General features: G+C 38.7%; 2 protein-coding genes across 4 annotated transcripts; one reads left to right on the top strand and one right to left on the bottom strand.

Moving 5' to 3' along the window:
- The first annotated feature begins 360 nt into the window (after nt 1-360).
- LOC125264735 (cartilage intermediate layer protein, nucleotide pyrophosphohydrolase) lies at nt 361-9650 on the top strand. 2 transcript variants are annotated; one of them, XM_048184372.1, is made up of 9 exons: nt 361-593; nt 1711-1864; nt 2467-2529; nt 2631-2900; nt 3239-3415; nt 3546-3860; nt 4267-4375; nt 6302-6459; nt 6577-9650. In XM_048184372.1, exons 2-9 carry the CDS (start codon nt 1798-1800, stop codon nt 8931-8933), a joined length of 3516 nt encoding a protein of 1171 aa, XP_048040329.1. In that variant the 5' UTR covers nt 361-593; nt 1711-1797; the 3' UTR covers nt 8934-9650. The 2 variants fall into 2 exon arrangements, with proteins under 2 accessions (XP_048040329.1, XP_048040328.1); XM_048184371.1 differs by having other exon boundaries at nt 505-660.
- A 700-nt stretch (nt 9651-10350) lies between these two features.
- Nucleotides 10351-14760, bottom strand: eif3jb (eukaryotic translation initiation factor 3, subunit Jb). 2 transcript variants are annotated; one of them, XM_048184373.1, is made up of 9 exons: nt 14601-14760; nt 14416-14507; nt 12588-12654; nt 12150-12182; nt 11963-12054; nt 11712-11826; nt 11411-11611; nt 11077-11150; nt 10351-10899 (listed from the first exon to the last, which is right to left on the bottom strand). In XM_048184373.1, the coding sequence occupies exons 1-9, from the start codon at nt 14620-14622 to the stop codon at nt 10765-10767; spliced, it is 831 nt and encodes a 276-aa protein (XP_048040330.1). In that variant the 5' UTR covers nt 14623-14760; the 3' UTR covers nt 10351-10764. The 2 variants fall into 2 exon arrangements, with proteins under 2 accessions (XP_048040330.1, XP_048040331.1); XM_048184374.1 differs by lacking the exon at nt 12150-12182.
- Nucleotides 14761-14964: the final 204 nt, after the last annotated feature.

The raw sequence follows: 14964 nt of genomic DNA, 5'->3' as shown, positions 1-14964 counted from the left end.
CTGTTGGCTCTTTAGTGTTACAAATCACTCATATTGTTTATCAACACATTCAGATGGACAGATGGGAAAGAGCATGCTAATGTCTATCAGAAAGAGTCATGTAATGGCTTTCATGTGTTTGAAATACATGGATGTCATTCTTGAATGGCTTTCTTGTGAATGTTGCATAACTAAACATACTCCCAGCACTGAATATCTCACCACAGTGCTGACACAACTGTGAATCATTATGGGGAAAAACACTTTGTGTATGTGTGTGTCTGTGTGTTTTTGTCTCTGTCTACTTACAACCTTATCTGAATACTTTGTCAGAGGATAAACTTTCTGCTACTAGGACTAAAAAAAACTGACATATATCAATAGAGACTCTTTTATTTCTTTGAGAACATTGTTCTAGGACAGCCCTGACTGTGAAATCCAGCCCTTTACTCTACTGTACAGGAGCAGTAGATGGTGCTGAACCCATGTTGTTATTTCATGGCAGAGAGCCGACTCTATGGCTCAGGGCTGAGCTATATAAGTACTGAACACAGACCTGGATTTCACATTCACTCTCTCTCGCCTTCGCACTCCAACTATTAAGCAACTGCTCTGTAAGTACATCACAGAAACAAGCAGGAGTACAAAAGCTTTCCATTTCACAGAGAGACATTTGCTTTGGTAAGGTATCATTTTCTCAGCTATTCAGATTTCATTTCTGTAACCACATTTTGAGGATTTGGATTCAGACACTAATGCTTTCCTCACTTGTAGATTTTGTTTTACTGGTCATATGGATTTTTGAGAAAAATGATCTGTTCAGTCCTGAATTTGGATGTTTTGCTAACCTTTTTGTATGTACAAGTGATTTTTTATCTGTATATCAGTTTGTAGTATAGTACTGTGCACTCTCAGAAAGAAAGGTACAAAAGCTGTCACTGGGGCGGTACCCTTCAAAAGGTACAAATATGCACCATTTATGTAATAATATGTATCATTTGGGTATTAATATGTACACTTTAGGTACTAATATGGACCATTTGGGAATTAATACATACTCTTTAGGGGTAAATAAGGTACAAAGGTATAGCCTACCTTTTGAAATGGTACTGCCCCAGTGACAGCTTTTGCATCTTTTTTCTGAGAGTTTATAGTCTCATTGTGGCATTAAAACAAAATGTTGCAGTTTGTAGTCATTTTTTGTATTGAAGTAGTCATATTGTGTCTAGTCTTTTAAAGTCGTAACGAATGCTAATACAGAGAGAAACTGTTAAAATTGATTGCATTGAAATATTGTTGTAATTTTTTCTGTGTGCATATGGAATGTGTAGTTAGGTCTGAGTTTTCTGGCAGGATGTAAAAACAGTTGTGCATTCCCTTGACACACAGTGATGGCTCTCACAGATGTGATATTTGAGAGCAGCTAAAAATCTAAGTACTTAATGCTCTTTCTCTGCAGCTTGTCTTTCTTTCAGCAGGAGCATTCATGAACTCCACTGTAATATTCATCCTGTCTAAAGTCTTTCAGTTGCTTCTGTAAAATGGAATGTTTTTAAGTACACTCATTTTAGAATTCTTCTTGGTCAGTTTGAATCTGGAAAGGCTGAGTTCATAATCAGCTGAAAAAAAAAGATACATGGGAGTTTCCTGTATGCGTTACTGAAATGAAAACACTGTGGTCCATTTACTTTGGTGCAATTTATTAATCTCCTTTATATCTGATTGGCATAGGACCTGTGTCTGGACTATTCTTAGTGTTGAAGGAGTTGTGTGTGAGAGTCTTTACCAGAGGTCGGAGGTCATCAACAGGGAGCCAGGATGGGCTGCCTCTCAACATGGACCTTTCTTCTGTTTCTGTTGGAAATTACAGGCACTTTATCTCAAGGTTTGTTTGGCCACAACTCCTGTGAATGTCATTTGAATCAACACATTTCATACTTGCTATTTCTGAGTTATTGTGAATGCAGTCATCTGGCATGTCCATTGCTCATGGTTGAAGCTGAAAGATTTCAAAAGGATATTGACAGCTGGCTCTTAGAAACATGACTCTTCCAATACCCCAACCCCCAAACCTCTCTTTAGCAAACCCATTACTGAAGGAAAGGCAACATTGTTTTAGTGTCCCAGTATATCCAGAAGCTGAGGTGTTTTGCGAGCCAGCAGCAGAAAGCCACCTGCTAGCGATTGGTTCTACTCTGTGTGTGAACCACTAGCGGAAATCTCTGTTGTACTGGGAAAGGGAATCTTAATCTGAAAGGGGATAAATCAAGGCAAAACAAGAAATAAAATTGAACTTCCATTAGTTAGGCACATAACAATAAGCCTTGATTAAATATACTTTTTTTTTTTTTTTTTTTTTTTTTTACCACATCAAAAGCAATTTAACCCCATCACTGGGCTGCATCATTGTAAAATTTATAGAACAATGTAGAAAACTGAAATACTGTGCTAAGATTTCAAGAAATAAAGCTTTTGTTTCCTTATTAGGGACATGGGGAAGCATCATGGGGACATCATGGAGACCAAACCCAGCTGTGTACCATAATGAAGGTAGGTTTGTATGTTTCTGACAATACATAACCAGTAAAATATATTTCAAAAGGCAATCCAAACTGATATTTAAAGCCATACAAAACTTTCCCTTTCCTCAGATAATTACGAGTGGACCACATGGTTCAATGTAGATCACCCTGGAGGAAAAGGAGACTATGAGAAGCTGAATGCCATTCGTTTTTATTATCGAGCGCGTGTGTGTGAGGTTCCTCGAGCTCTAGAGGCACGCACTACCGAATGGATCCCAGCTCGCAACACCGGGGAAAGAGTACACGCTGACCCAGCTGTAGGGTTCTGGTGTGTCAATGATGAACAGCCTGTTGGGAGGAACTGCTCAAACTATGCTGTACGCTTTCTATGTCCAAAAAGTAAGTAAATGCGGCTCTATGAGCCAAATTATGTTTTAAAATACAACTATTCCCTGCAACGTACTGTGTGGTTCTTTAAAGACAATAATAATTCTTCTAACAATCATTGTAAATATATAATGTTTAAAGCTCAGTTTTATTGTGCACATTTTACCTAATGATGATGGTTTATTATGCAAATTAAATATAGAACAGGTGGATTTGTTGATGATGCTGCAGAAATAATTTTATTCTATTATTTTGAGTTTACCATGAATTAACAGTGCAGTTTTTATTAGGTGATGACTCCATATAAAGTAAATTAATTTATATTTAGCAGAATCTCTCTCTCCATTCAGACATCGTTTCAGATAATGAAGAACTGATATGGGGTCCATGGTCAGAGTGGACTGTGTGTCCAGCCCAGTGCAATCAGGTGGCAACACAGCATCGCTCTAGAAGCTGCAAATCCAATTCCAAGCAATGCAATGGCCAAACTCTCGAGGCCAGGTCATGTCAAGGCCCACCTTGTCCACGTAATGCATTTGTTCAGTTTCCTAAAGATTAAAAATGATCATTTTCTTGTAAATTAGAATTTTAGCTAATCTTTATTGTCATCCTTCCATTTGATTAAAAAAAAAATCTCTTTCTCCTTTTCTTCCCTAGGCTGTGATCTGCAGTGTGTGATTGGCAAGGTAAATGATGAGTGTGATGGCTGCAATTGCCAGGATCATACAGTTTTAGGATCAGTCCGTAGTGCGGGGGGTCTCCCTGCACCTGGAGCTGCCATTCTCCACGCTGGTTCCAGGCCCAAACTCCTCACTGTTACTGATCACAATGGGCACTTTCTGGTCCCTGGAATCTGCCCTGATGGCAACACTACTCTGATGATTAAGCTGAATAATCACGCTCCACAACAAGTCACTGTGCCACCAAGCACCGAACGCACTTCTGTCCTCATTTTAAAGCTAGAGAGAGCAAGTAATGATTCTTTTAATGACCTTGAATGCATGTAATCTATTCTGTATTAGCATTAGATACTACCTTAAGAAGACATTTTCAAGATCTATTTCAATGTTAAAATCAGTCCAGGTCTTCTGCTATTATGTAACTCAATGGCAAAAAATTTAACTCTTAAGGAACACAATGGCATACAATTTAAAACATTACTGATTGGTTTGTAGTTTAACACATTGATGCTGATGCTTTCAAGATGATCACAACTCAAAATTTGTTGCTATTTAGACAAAACCTCATCCATGTTAGCTAGCTATATAACATTGTCTTGGTGAAAATTCTGCAGAATTTGCAACAACAAAGTAGAATACATAACAGAAATGGATGTACAAGATCAATATTTGTAACACAATATCACTGTGTTCCTCAGAAAAACTGTATGTGCTAAAAAACCCTGAGAACAAGGCCAGAAGGGAAGGACAGACAGCTGCCTTCTGTTGTAAGGTCGATGGGACACCTGAACCAAGCCAGTATGAATGGTAAGAATTGATGTTTACTATAGAATTTCAGCAGAATACAAGGAAACATGTTAGCAGATGGCATTAAATGACAAAGTAGAGAATCACAAAGAGCATCTAGTATCTGAAGTCAAAGCCCTTATGTGCCTTCAAATTAATATGACAGGTGTACAGTCCCCTCCAAAAGTATTGGAACAGTGAGGACTATTCCTTTATTTTTGCTGTAGACTGAAAACATTTGGGTTTGACATCAAACAATTTATATGAGACAAAAGATCAACATTTCAGCTTTTATTTCCAGGTATTTACATCTGGATCTGATACACAACTTAGAAGATATAACCTTTTGTTTGAACCCACCCATTTCTCATGTGACCAAAAGTATTGGAACATGTGACTGACAGGTGTGTTTTGTTGCCCTGGTGTGTCCTATTACATTGATTATTCAAACAATAAATAGCACTAAATGTCTGCACTCAGTTTCAGATTTGGGTTTTGCCTGTGCAGACTGCATTTATAGTTAGACGTGTAACCAACATGAAAACCAGAGAGCTGTTTATGGGTGAAAAACAAGCAATTGTGAAGCTGAGAGAAGATGGAAAATCAATCAGAGCCATTGCACAAACATTGACCATAGCAAGTACAACCATTTGGAATGTCCTGAAGAAGAAAGAAACCACTGGTGTACTAAGTAACAGACCTCGAATGGGTAGACCAAGAAAAACATCAGCTGTTGACGACAGAAACATTGTGAGAGCTGTAAAGAAAGACCCTAAAACAACTGTTCGTGACATCAGCAACAACCTCAAGAGGGCAGGAGTGAAGGTATCACAGTCTACTGTCCGCAGAAGACTTCATGAACAAAAGTACAGAGGCTACACCAGAAGATGCAAACCTCTCATTAGCAAGAAGAATAAGAAGGCCAGGCTGGAATTTGCCAAAAACTACAGAGACAAGCCTCAAACATTCTGGGGCAAAGTTTTATGGACTGATGCGACAAAGATTAACCTCTACCAAAGTGATGGAAAGGCTAAAGTTTGGAGAAAAAAAAGGATCTGCTCATGACCCCAAACATACAAGCTCTGTGAAACACGGTGGAGGTAATGTCATGGCTTGGGCTTGCATGGCTTCTTCTGGGACGGGCTCATTGATCTTCATTGATGATGTAACACATGATGGCAGCAGCAAAATGAACTCTGAAGTGTACAGAAACATTTTGTCTGCCAATTTACAGAAAAATGCAACCAAACTGATTGGGAGATCCTTCATCATGCAGCAAGATAATGACCCAAAACACAGTGCCAAAGCAACAAAGGAGTTCATCACGGGCAAAAAGTGGAAGGTTTTAGACTGGCCAAGTCAATCTCCAGACTTAAACCCTATAGAGCATGCATTTTACCTGCTAAAAAAGAGACTGAAGGGAGTAACCCCCCAAAACAAACAACAACTGAAAGAGGCTGCAGTGGAAGCCTGGAAAAGCATTACAAAAGAAGAATGCAAAAGTTTGGTGATGTCAATGGGTCATAGGCTTGATGCAGTTATTGCAAGCAAAGGATTTTCAACTAAATATTAAGTCTTATTCACTTTAATCTATTTTAAGTTAATCTGTTCCAATACTTTTGGTCACATGAGAAATGGGTGGGTTCAAACAAAAGGTTATATCTTCTAAGTTGTGTATCAGATCCAGATGTAAATACCTGGAAATAAAAGCTGAAATGTTGATCTTTTGTCTCATATAAATTGTTTGATGTCAAACCCAAATGTTTTCAGTCTACAGAAAAAATAAAGGAATAGTCCTCACTGTTCCAATACTTTTGGAGGGGACTGTATATGAGGACAGTTCAAACAAACCAAGTTAACTTAAAGTTATTTCTTAACAATTAAGAATTGGTCCCCACCCCATGGCAACAGTAATCCTGAATGTTAATCACTGTTGTAAATCTTTAGGTTCCACAATGACACTCTGCTGGACAGGAGTCAGTATCAGTATGACGAGACACTGGTTTTGAGGAACCTCAGTTTGGAACATACTGGAGAATACTACTGCAGAGCCAGTAATGAGAACGGTGCCATCAAATCCAAACCAGCCACCCTCACAGTTATTGGTGTGCCCTTATATCCTACTTTTTTATATTAACCTAAAATATATCTATCAAAATACTTTACAAATACTGTGATCTCAGTTTGGTATTTATCTGTTTTCTATATATTTCTGTGTTAAGGTCAAAAAGCGCCATCATGCAACCCTAAGCCTGATTCCCACCTGATCCGTCTACCACATGACTGCTTTCAAAACGAGACCAACTCTTTCTACTACGATGTGGGGAGATGCCCAACCTCCACATGCACAGGGAAGCTGGATAACGGCATCAGATGCAAAGACTCAGTTTCCTACTGCTGTGGAGTTTCAAACATGGAGGAGAAAGAGATTATATGTCAGGGATATCAGTTGCCCATCATGGTAGTAACTCAGTGTGGTTGCAAAACATGTGTGGAGACAAAAGCTATTGTTCGTGGACGTGCTATTGCAGCAGACACTGATGAACCCATGAGATTTGGACACATCTACATGGATGGCACAAGAGTAAGTCGAACTGGATACAAAGGCACATTCTCAATCCAGGTACCAACAAACACAGAGCGTCTGGTCCTCACATTTGTGGACAACATGCAGAAGTTTGTGAACACCACAAAAGTTTTACCATTCAATCCTAAAGGTGGAGCTGTGTTCCATGAGATCAAGCTGTTGAGGAAAAAGCCAGCTGTTACCATTAGCTCAAGAGAAACTAACAAGCTAGATCTTGGTGAGGTAGAAGGCCAGGATCCCATTGCTGAGATTGAGATCCCACCCAATGCATTCTATAAAGAAAATGGAGAGGTGTTCATGGGAAATGTCAAAGCCAGCGTGACTTTCCTCGACCCCAGGGATGTATCAACAGCAGCGGCTGCCCAAAGTGATCTCAACTTCATTGGCGATGAAGGTGACACTCTGCCCTTGAGGACCTATGGAATGTTCTCAGTGGACTTCAGGGACGAAGAAGGAGGCGAGTCGCTCAATGCCGGAGAGGTGAAAGTGCGTCTCGATGCAGCACAAGTAAAGATGCCTGAGCACTTGAAGACCATGAAATTATGGTCTCTTAATCCTGATACAGGTTTGTGGGAAGAGGAGGGCCAGTTCCATACTGAGAAGAAGCAACGAGGGAAAAGAGAGGAGAGGACCTTCCTCATAGGTAACATGGAAATCCGTGAGCGGCGGCTGTTTAACTTGGATGTACCTGAGAACAGGAGATGTTATGTGAAAGTGCGGGCTTTCCGTAGCGAACGGTACATGCCAAGTGAGCAAATCGAAGGAGTCGTGACGACTTTAATAAATATGGAGCCCACACCAGGGTTTTCAACCAACCCTCGGGCTTGGGGTAGATTTGACAGCGTAATCACTGGCCCAAATGGTGCTTGCCTTCCAGCCTTCTGTGATGAACAGAAAGCAGATGCATATTCTGCCTACGTCATGGCCAACCTTGGGGGAGAAGAGCTAGAGGCAGTAGCATCCTCTCCTAAGTTGAATCCTAACATTGTTGGCGTCCCGCAACCCTATTTGAATAAACTTAACTACAGACGCACAGACCACGACGATCCCAGAATAAAAAAGACAGCATTCAGTATGAACGTGGCCAAACCTCGGTCAAACGCAGCCGAGGAGGCCAATGGTCCAGTTTACCCATTTGAAAAGCTTAAAGAGTGTGAGGAAGCTCCATTCAGTGCAGCTCACTTCCGTTTCTCGAGAGTTGAAGGAGATCGGTATGATTATAACACAGTGCCTTTCAATGAGGACGATCCCATGAGCTGGACTGAAGACTACTTGAGTTGGTGGCCAAAGCCTATGGAATACAGGGCCTGCTACATTAAAGTAAGACTCAATAGTGCCCATGAGATCAACGTTCGTTCTCGCAATATGGGAGGTACCCATCCAAAAACCGTTGGCCAACTGTATGGCATCCGTGACACCAGAAGCATCCGGGACATGGATCAGTCAACTGTTTCAGCTGTGTGTCTGGAGTTTAAGTGCAGTGGGATGCTCTATGATCAAGACAGAGTGGATCGGACCCTCGTGAAGGTAATGCCTCAGGGCAGCTGCAAGCGAGACAGTGTAAACAGCATGCTACAGGAATACTTGGTAAATCACCTTCCACTGGCTGTCAACAATGACACAAATGAGTTCACCATGCTTGCACCTCTGGACCCTCTGGGCCACAACTATGGTATCTATACAGTGACTGACCAAGACCCCAGGACGGCAAAAGAAATTGCGCTTGGCCGTTGTTTTGATGGTACATCAGATGGCACCTCTCGAGTCATGAAGAGCAATGAAGGTGTGGCATTAACATTCACCTGTGGTTCTAAAGAGGTCACTAGGCAGAGTATGTTCCAGCAGATGCAGAACTCACTGGGTCAGGCCACAGCTGGAAGTGCACGGCCAGCAAGAGGAAATCGGAGGCAGAGAGGCGGCTCAACAGCACCTCGCAGCAGTAAGAGGAGGAGTACTCGTAATTCCTATACACGTGCCCAGACCGTTGGTTGATATTCCAAGAACTTAAAAACTCTACATGAGACAAGACAGACCCATTCTCTATGAGGGCTGCTCTTATGAGAGTTACTGGATTTAAGCCATTTTCAAACATGATAGCAATAGGAAAATAACAGACATATTTGATCAAGGCTTTTCATATTTTTTCATATTACTTTAGTAATTTAGGTTTGCTGATCACATCAACTGGCAAACAATATTACAGATTTTATGAATTGCAAAGCAAATTCATATTAGAGTGGATATTTTTATTTTTATTTTAACAAATTAATTTTTAATAATATCCCCTATTAAAAGCCTAAAATAAAAAAACTAAAATAACAAAAAATTTTTAACTAAGCAACTCCAGAGGAATGTGTGCTTCATGTAATTTTTCATTTACAGATTTTCTATTCACTTGTACTGTGGTAAATATTTTACTACTTGAAATTGTAAATAGTCGAATATTTATTGCATACTTCAGAGAATCAGAGACAAAGCAGTTGAATGTAACATCTCCACCTAAACAAACATGTATGCCCTTTATCACTCATTAATTAGAAAAACTCTGAAGTTGTCCAAACCCCTCACAAAAATAGTGATTCCTTTAGATCAATGATTTTATTATTCTTAAAAAAAAAAAACTATACCTTTCAGTCTTTGTATTGTTGTTGCCCATTTTTTACAATTTGTAAGAAAAGCTGTTTTCTTATAAACATTTTTGCTGATAAAGTTTCATTTTCATTTCATTTTACTACATACCTGTAGAAGCTATACTGTATAGTAACAATGGGTCAAACAAACACATAACACCTGTTTGCTTCAGCTAGTGATTACAATTTATATTCTCATATTAGCAGAAATATTCAATATTGCTGTTAATATGACAAGCGTGTAGCAATACTGAGCTAATTTAAAATATACTTTGGTGGAGAAACAAAACTGCACTGCTATTCTGCATTCATATGAAGGCAAGGTCATAATTCAACAGATTCAATATAAGGCTTGGTTTTGGTTGTTTTACTTTCATTTTACCATCCCTTCATTTAATCAGTGTACCACCTCTAGGGCCAGAAGCATAAACATAGCCATTGTAACTTAAGAATTAGTATGACCAAGTAGCAATTAGTCAAGGGGCAATCAGTCTTACTTTATGGTTTCAAATTAGACCAATCTAATGTAACTGACTTAAAACAGTTATGAGCAGTCTTAAAGAAAAAAACAAAACAAAAATGTGATGACCAACTTGTAAGTCTTAGCAGTATATGCAAGTACTAGTGTCGACTCCAAGCACTGACAAACATCCGATTTTGATTTCAAATGCTGAATTACACTATGGTTCACGTTTGGAAAACTCATACCGTTTCCAATTGTGTATAAATATTCAAGAAAAGTACAACCACACTTTCAATAAGGACATCCTATGAAGAAATTAATTTGCATAGAGCATCACCTTTACTTTTGTGTAACTGAAATTGCACAGCGTTAAAAACATAAGCCATTTTTAATGAAAAGATATTTTCTACAATGTTTTCTATAAGGCATTGAAATTCTTATTTAGGCCAATCAAAGGAAATGCCTCCATCAAAGATGTCCCACATCATACAATACGTTTTTGAAAAATATTCAAGGCCATCTCAGTAAATTTGCCTTTCCCCATTTGCCGCTGGGGTGCAATGGGCTGATAGCAGCTTTGTGAGGAGTCTGTCACCACTGGAACGAAGTAAAGGATTGACACATTGTTCAGTGTTCAAGATGGCACTGAGTAGCATGAACGGGTAAATGTTGCATGTCTCCAGGGGCGTCTGGGCACAGAGGGAATAGGAAGGGGGGCGATGAACCTTCGTCACATGAAGTCATCATAGTCATTGCCGTAGCCACCGTCAAATTCACCATAATCAGCAAAGTCATCTTTCAGTTTTGCTTTCAATCCTCCACCAGGGAGTACACCTTTCTTCTTTTTCTTATTTGCCTTCTTTTCCTGTAAATAATGCAACAGCAACAAATTAAGATTGAGTACTTTTCTATTGATATTACGATCATAATGAACAATACAGAATTATAAAAACAAACGTGTGTGGCTGTAAATTTGATCCTCAATTGAAGGTCCTCCAAAACAGAGTACACAAGATTAAAAACAGTAAATCATTAAACTCACCTTTTCTTGCTTTTGTTTTTCACTGAGCAGAACAGACAAAGAAGTACTTATTTTCTTCAGGTCATCTACTTCCACTACACACACACACAAGAGAGAGAGAGAGAGAGAGAGAGAGAGAGAGAGAGAGAGAGAGAGAGAGAGAGGGAGAGAGAGGGAGAAGAACACAACCATTAGCATTCAGACAGTTTGCATGGTTTTATGTGTACGCAACCAACTATATAATCTAAACAGCTCGGGAAATATCAGAAATTCCTTGCCACAAACATCCAATTTTTTAGAATAAAAAAAGATGATAATTATACACATCCAACTCAAAATACAATTCTGCACTTACATGAAATACAAAGCTCTCGAAAGAGTGACTCCAAAAAGCTGGAATAATGCACTGATTTTTCAAACTGTGTTATCTTGTCTTTCAGTAATTTTTCAAATGCAACAAAGTCATCTTTGGATGAGGGGCACATGGCTTCAATTCCAGAGGCATTGTTTGTTGTGATTACAGTAGTAGAGGCATTTGCAGCAGCAGGATCAACACCTGAAATCAGAAAGTTTGTTCAATGATTAACCGTTACATATACAATATGGACATTGCATATGTTTCAAATGAAGTGTCGTGCAAACAACCCGTTTCTTACCAAACGCCTCACGGGCCAATTCCAAGTCTGCCTCCTCTTGCAGCTTCTTCACTCGAAGCTTCTCTGCTAAAAGCTCCTCTGGTGATAAACTTTCACTTATCTCTGATTCTTCTATCTATTCAGAGTTCAAAAACCACCAAGTTTCAAAAACGGTTATAAACGGTTTGAAATGTACAAAATAAATGAGTATAAGGAGATAAAGGGATTAATTCATTAATGAGTGAATATACAACTAATAATATTGTTCATACCTTCTTTTTCAACTCCTCTTGTTTTTTCTTTTGCTTAATTTCTTTCTCTTTTATTTTATCACTTAATTTTTTCTTCTCAGGAGGTTTCACCTCTAAAGGAAATGTAATGCAAACAATAAGAGTACTTTCCACTTGGGTTAAAGGGATAGTTTACCCAGAAATTACAATTTTGTCATCAATTACTCACCTTCAAGTTGTTCAAAACCTGTATGAGTTTCTTCTGTTGAACACAAAAGAAGATTTTTTAAAGAATGTTGTAAATTCAAACAGTTAGTCATTCAATGACCACAATAATGATTGAAAAAACAAAACAAAAAAAAACATGGATGTCAATGGCTACCATCAACTGTCTGGTTACCAACATTATCTTCTTTTGTGTTCAACAGAAGAAAGTAACTCATACAGGTTTGGAATAACATGAGAGTGAGTAAATAATGACAACATTTTCATTTTTGGGGGAACTATCCCTTTAAAGAAAACAGTAATAAAATACACACACAAATAAATAAATAAAATAAAATAACAGCCCAAAAAGGTCTACTTGATGCCCAGTTTTACACATATGCGTTTGTTCTGCCTACAGCATTTACATTGTGAAATCTGACAGTTCGGCAGAGATCAATACCGGCTTTTATCTGTTCAGCTTTCTTCTCTTCCTCCTTCTCGTCCTCCTCATCATCATCCCAGTTATCCTACAAAAAGAAATATACAGTTGGTAAACTGTATGCAAACTAATATGCAAAAACCATATGCAAACTAATAAAATAAGTTGTTTGTTATGCAGATCTGTAATAAGTGGGATAATATATTGACTCAACATTATTCCTTACATATACAGTCAAACCAAACATTATTCAGATGTTTTTGATATTTTTACTAATGGGTGCAGGACACTATAGTTCATTTATGTAAGTGAGGATAGCAAAATAAAATAAACTGTGACATATTATACCCAAAATTTCTTCATACAGTGGACTACTAGTAAAATTGATAAAAATTTGGAACAAAAAATTATTCACTTTGACCTGACCATGTTTTGCTTAAGTGTCATGTGACATATTTAAGATGTATTTTTCTGACAGTTTAACTCTGAGATTGTCATATTTTATTACCATTTTTTAAACTATAGTGAATGAACTGTATTAATGAATGAAATGTTCAAGGTGTCTGAATAAATTTTGGTTTGACTGTATAATGAAATTTATAAAGCATAATTTCTTCACCATAAAATTAATAAGAGCACAAGAGTCTTTTTGATTCATTTGGCCATAATAATTGCAGTCCCAAAGATTATAAAACATTTAAGCCCATCTTACATCAAGTTAAACAAATTCTCTTAATACTGGCTAACTTGGTAGCAATGCTTTTGTAGTAATTTAAAACAAAACTGATTATAGCTGACTTATATTTGAGCTGAGCAACTAGAACTACAGAAATTTCCACGACTTTTTAAAGATATTTTTTTTAAGGCACATAAATCATGTCAGTTCCCTGCCATTCCCAGGTTTTCCATTGCTGTGTCATTGGAGAAAAGTCAATTTGAACTCTCGAGGCCTCAGTTAACAGGTTCACTCAGCGAGTCATTTCTAGAACTGCGTCAAACAAAACAACTCGCAGTAAATGACGATAACACGTGTGCGCGCACAACGCTCAGTTCGAGAAGAGGATGGCGCGCGAGAGAATTCTAGATTTGCGCGTCAACGCGACATGACTCAATCGCGTCATGACGTCAACAGGAACTCAACCAGCTGCTGCCTGGCGCAAAAATTACAGCATCCACATGACAGCGATGGTCACGACGTAAAGCACAAACGCGCACAATAAAAGCATCCAAAACATTAAAAAAAGTATTTGGGACTAGCAAGAACCTCACAGGCATGTCTTCCTTGATAGGAAACTGAAAAATGCGGCAAACAACGTTCTCTGAGAGCTAAAGTAATAACAACTATGATAAGTAACACGTTTATGAACGACAACACAAATGAAAAACGCTGCTAATGAAGGTCCACGCTTGCTCTCTGATGAAATTTGGATTCATATCAGTCAATAAATTTCAACAGAGACACTCACATAAACTGGCCGACGTGCTGTCAAAGCTACTACATTAGTTAGATTAATATATAATGGACTGGCAGATGATTATTGCTAAAAGCAAAACTGTCAGATAACAGATCTGTAAAACTGGAAGCTGACACGTTTGCTGACGTAAACACAGAGAAACTGTCAGTGTCACAGTAGTGCTAGAAAATCATGAACACACTACTAGATACAGCTGGTGAATCTAAATAAAACGGGCCTGTTCTAGGTTAGCTAAACGGCTAAAAATAATACACCATGAATGGCCATATTAGTGCTGCTACCTTTAGCCACATATCATTCGATAAGACACAATTAAAAGCACTAAAACGGTCTTTAGTGATAAAGTTTTGATTACATGGTCATTCGCACGTTACCTTCACGTCTTCCTCCTCGTCCTCGCCTTCCCATTTATCGAGCAGCCCGGGGGCAGTTACGATCGGCTCAGTTGCCTCGAAGTTGTCAGCGTCTTTCGAAAAACAAAATAATGTCGTGGTTAAGACAGTGACCGACACCCTCTCTCTCATACACGTAACCTCAAAATGTTGAAAGTAATCCTTACCCCAGCCGTCGGAATCCGCCATCTTGGCTTAGTGTGAGTTAGTTAAAGTAGTAGCTGAGAGAAAGCATGTGCACAGAACTGCTCTGATCTGCGCGCTTCTGTTTCATGCTGACGGGAGAGCCCGCGCGCCACTGCGCTACAACGCCCTCGTGTGGTCATTACTGCCAGGTCATGCGCCAATAATAATGATGATCAAATAAATAATAATAGCATTATTTATAATATGAACACTTCAGATGCAAAAGCCTCTAAGTGCCGTCTGAAATTTTTATCAAGCTCGTATGTTTATGTTCAGTAATTTCACTTTAATGGCAGTAGGTCATTTTCAGTGCCATTAAAGTGAAATAACTGAACATAAACATAC

Source organism: Megalobrama amblycephala, linkage group LG3 (assembly GCF_018812025.1).
Source record: "Megalobrama amblycephala isolate DHTTF-2021 linkage group LG3, ASM1881202v1, whole genome shotgun sequence".
Taxonomy (NCBI): domain Eukaryota; kingdom Metazoa; phylum Chordata; class Actinopteri; order Cypriniformes; family Xenocyprididae; genus Megalobrama; species Megalobrama amblycephala.
Note: the sequence above shows the minus strand (reverse complement) of the source record. Positions and strands in the feature narration are given on the sequence as shown.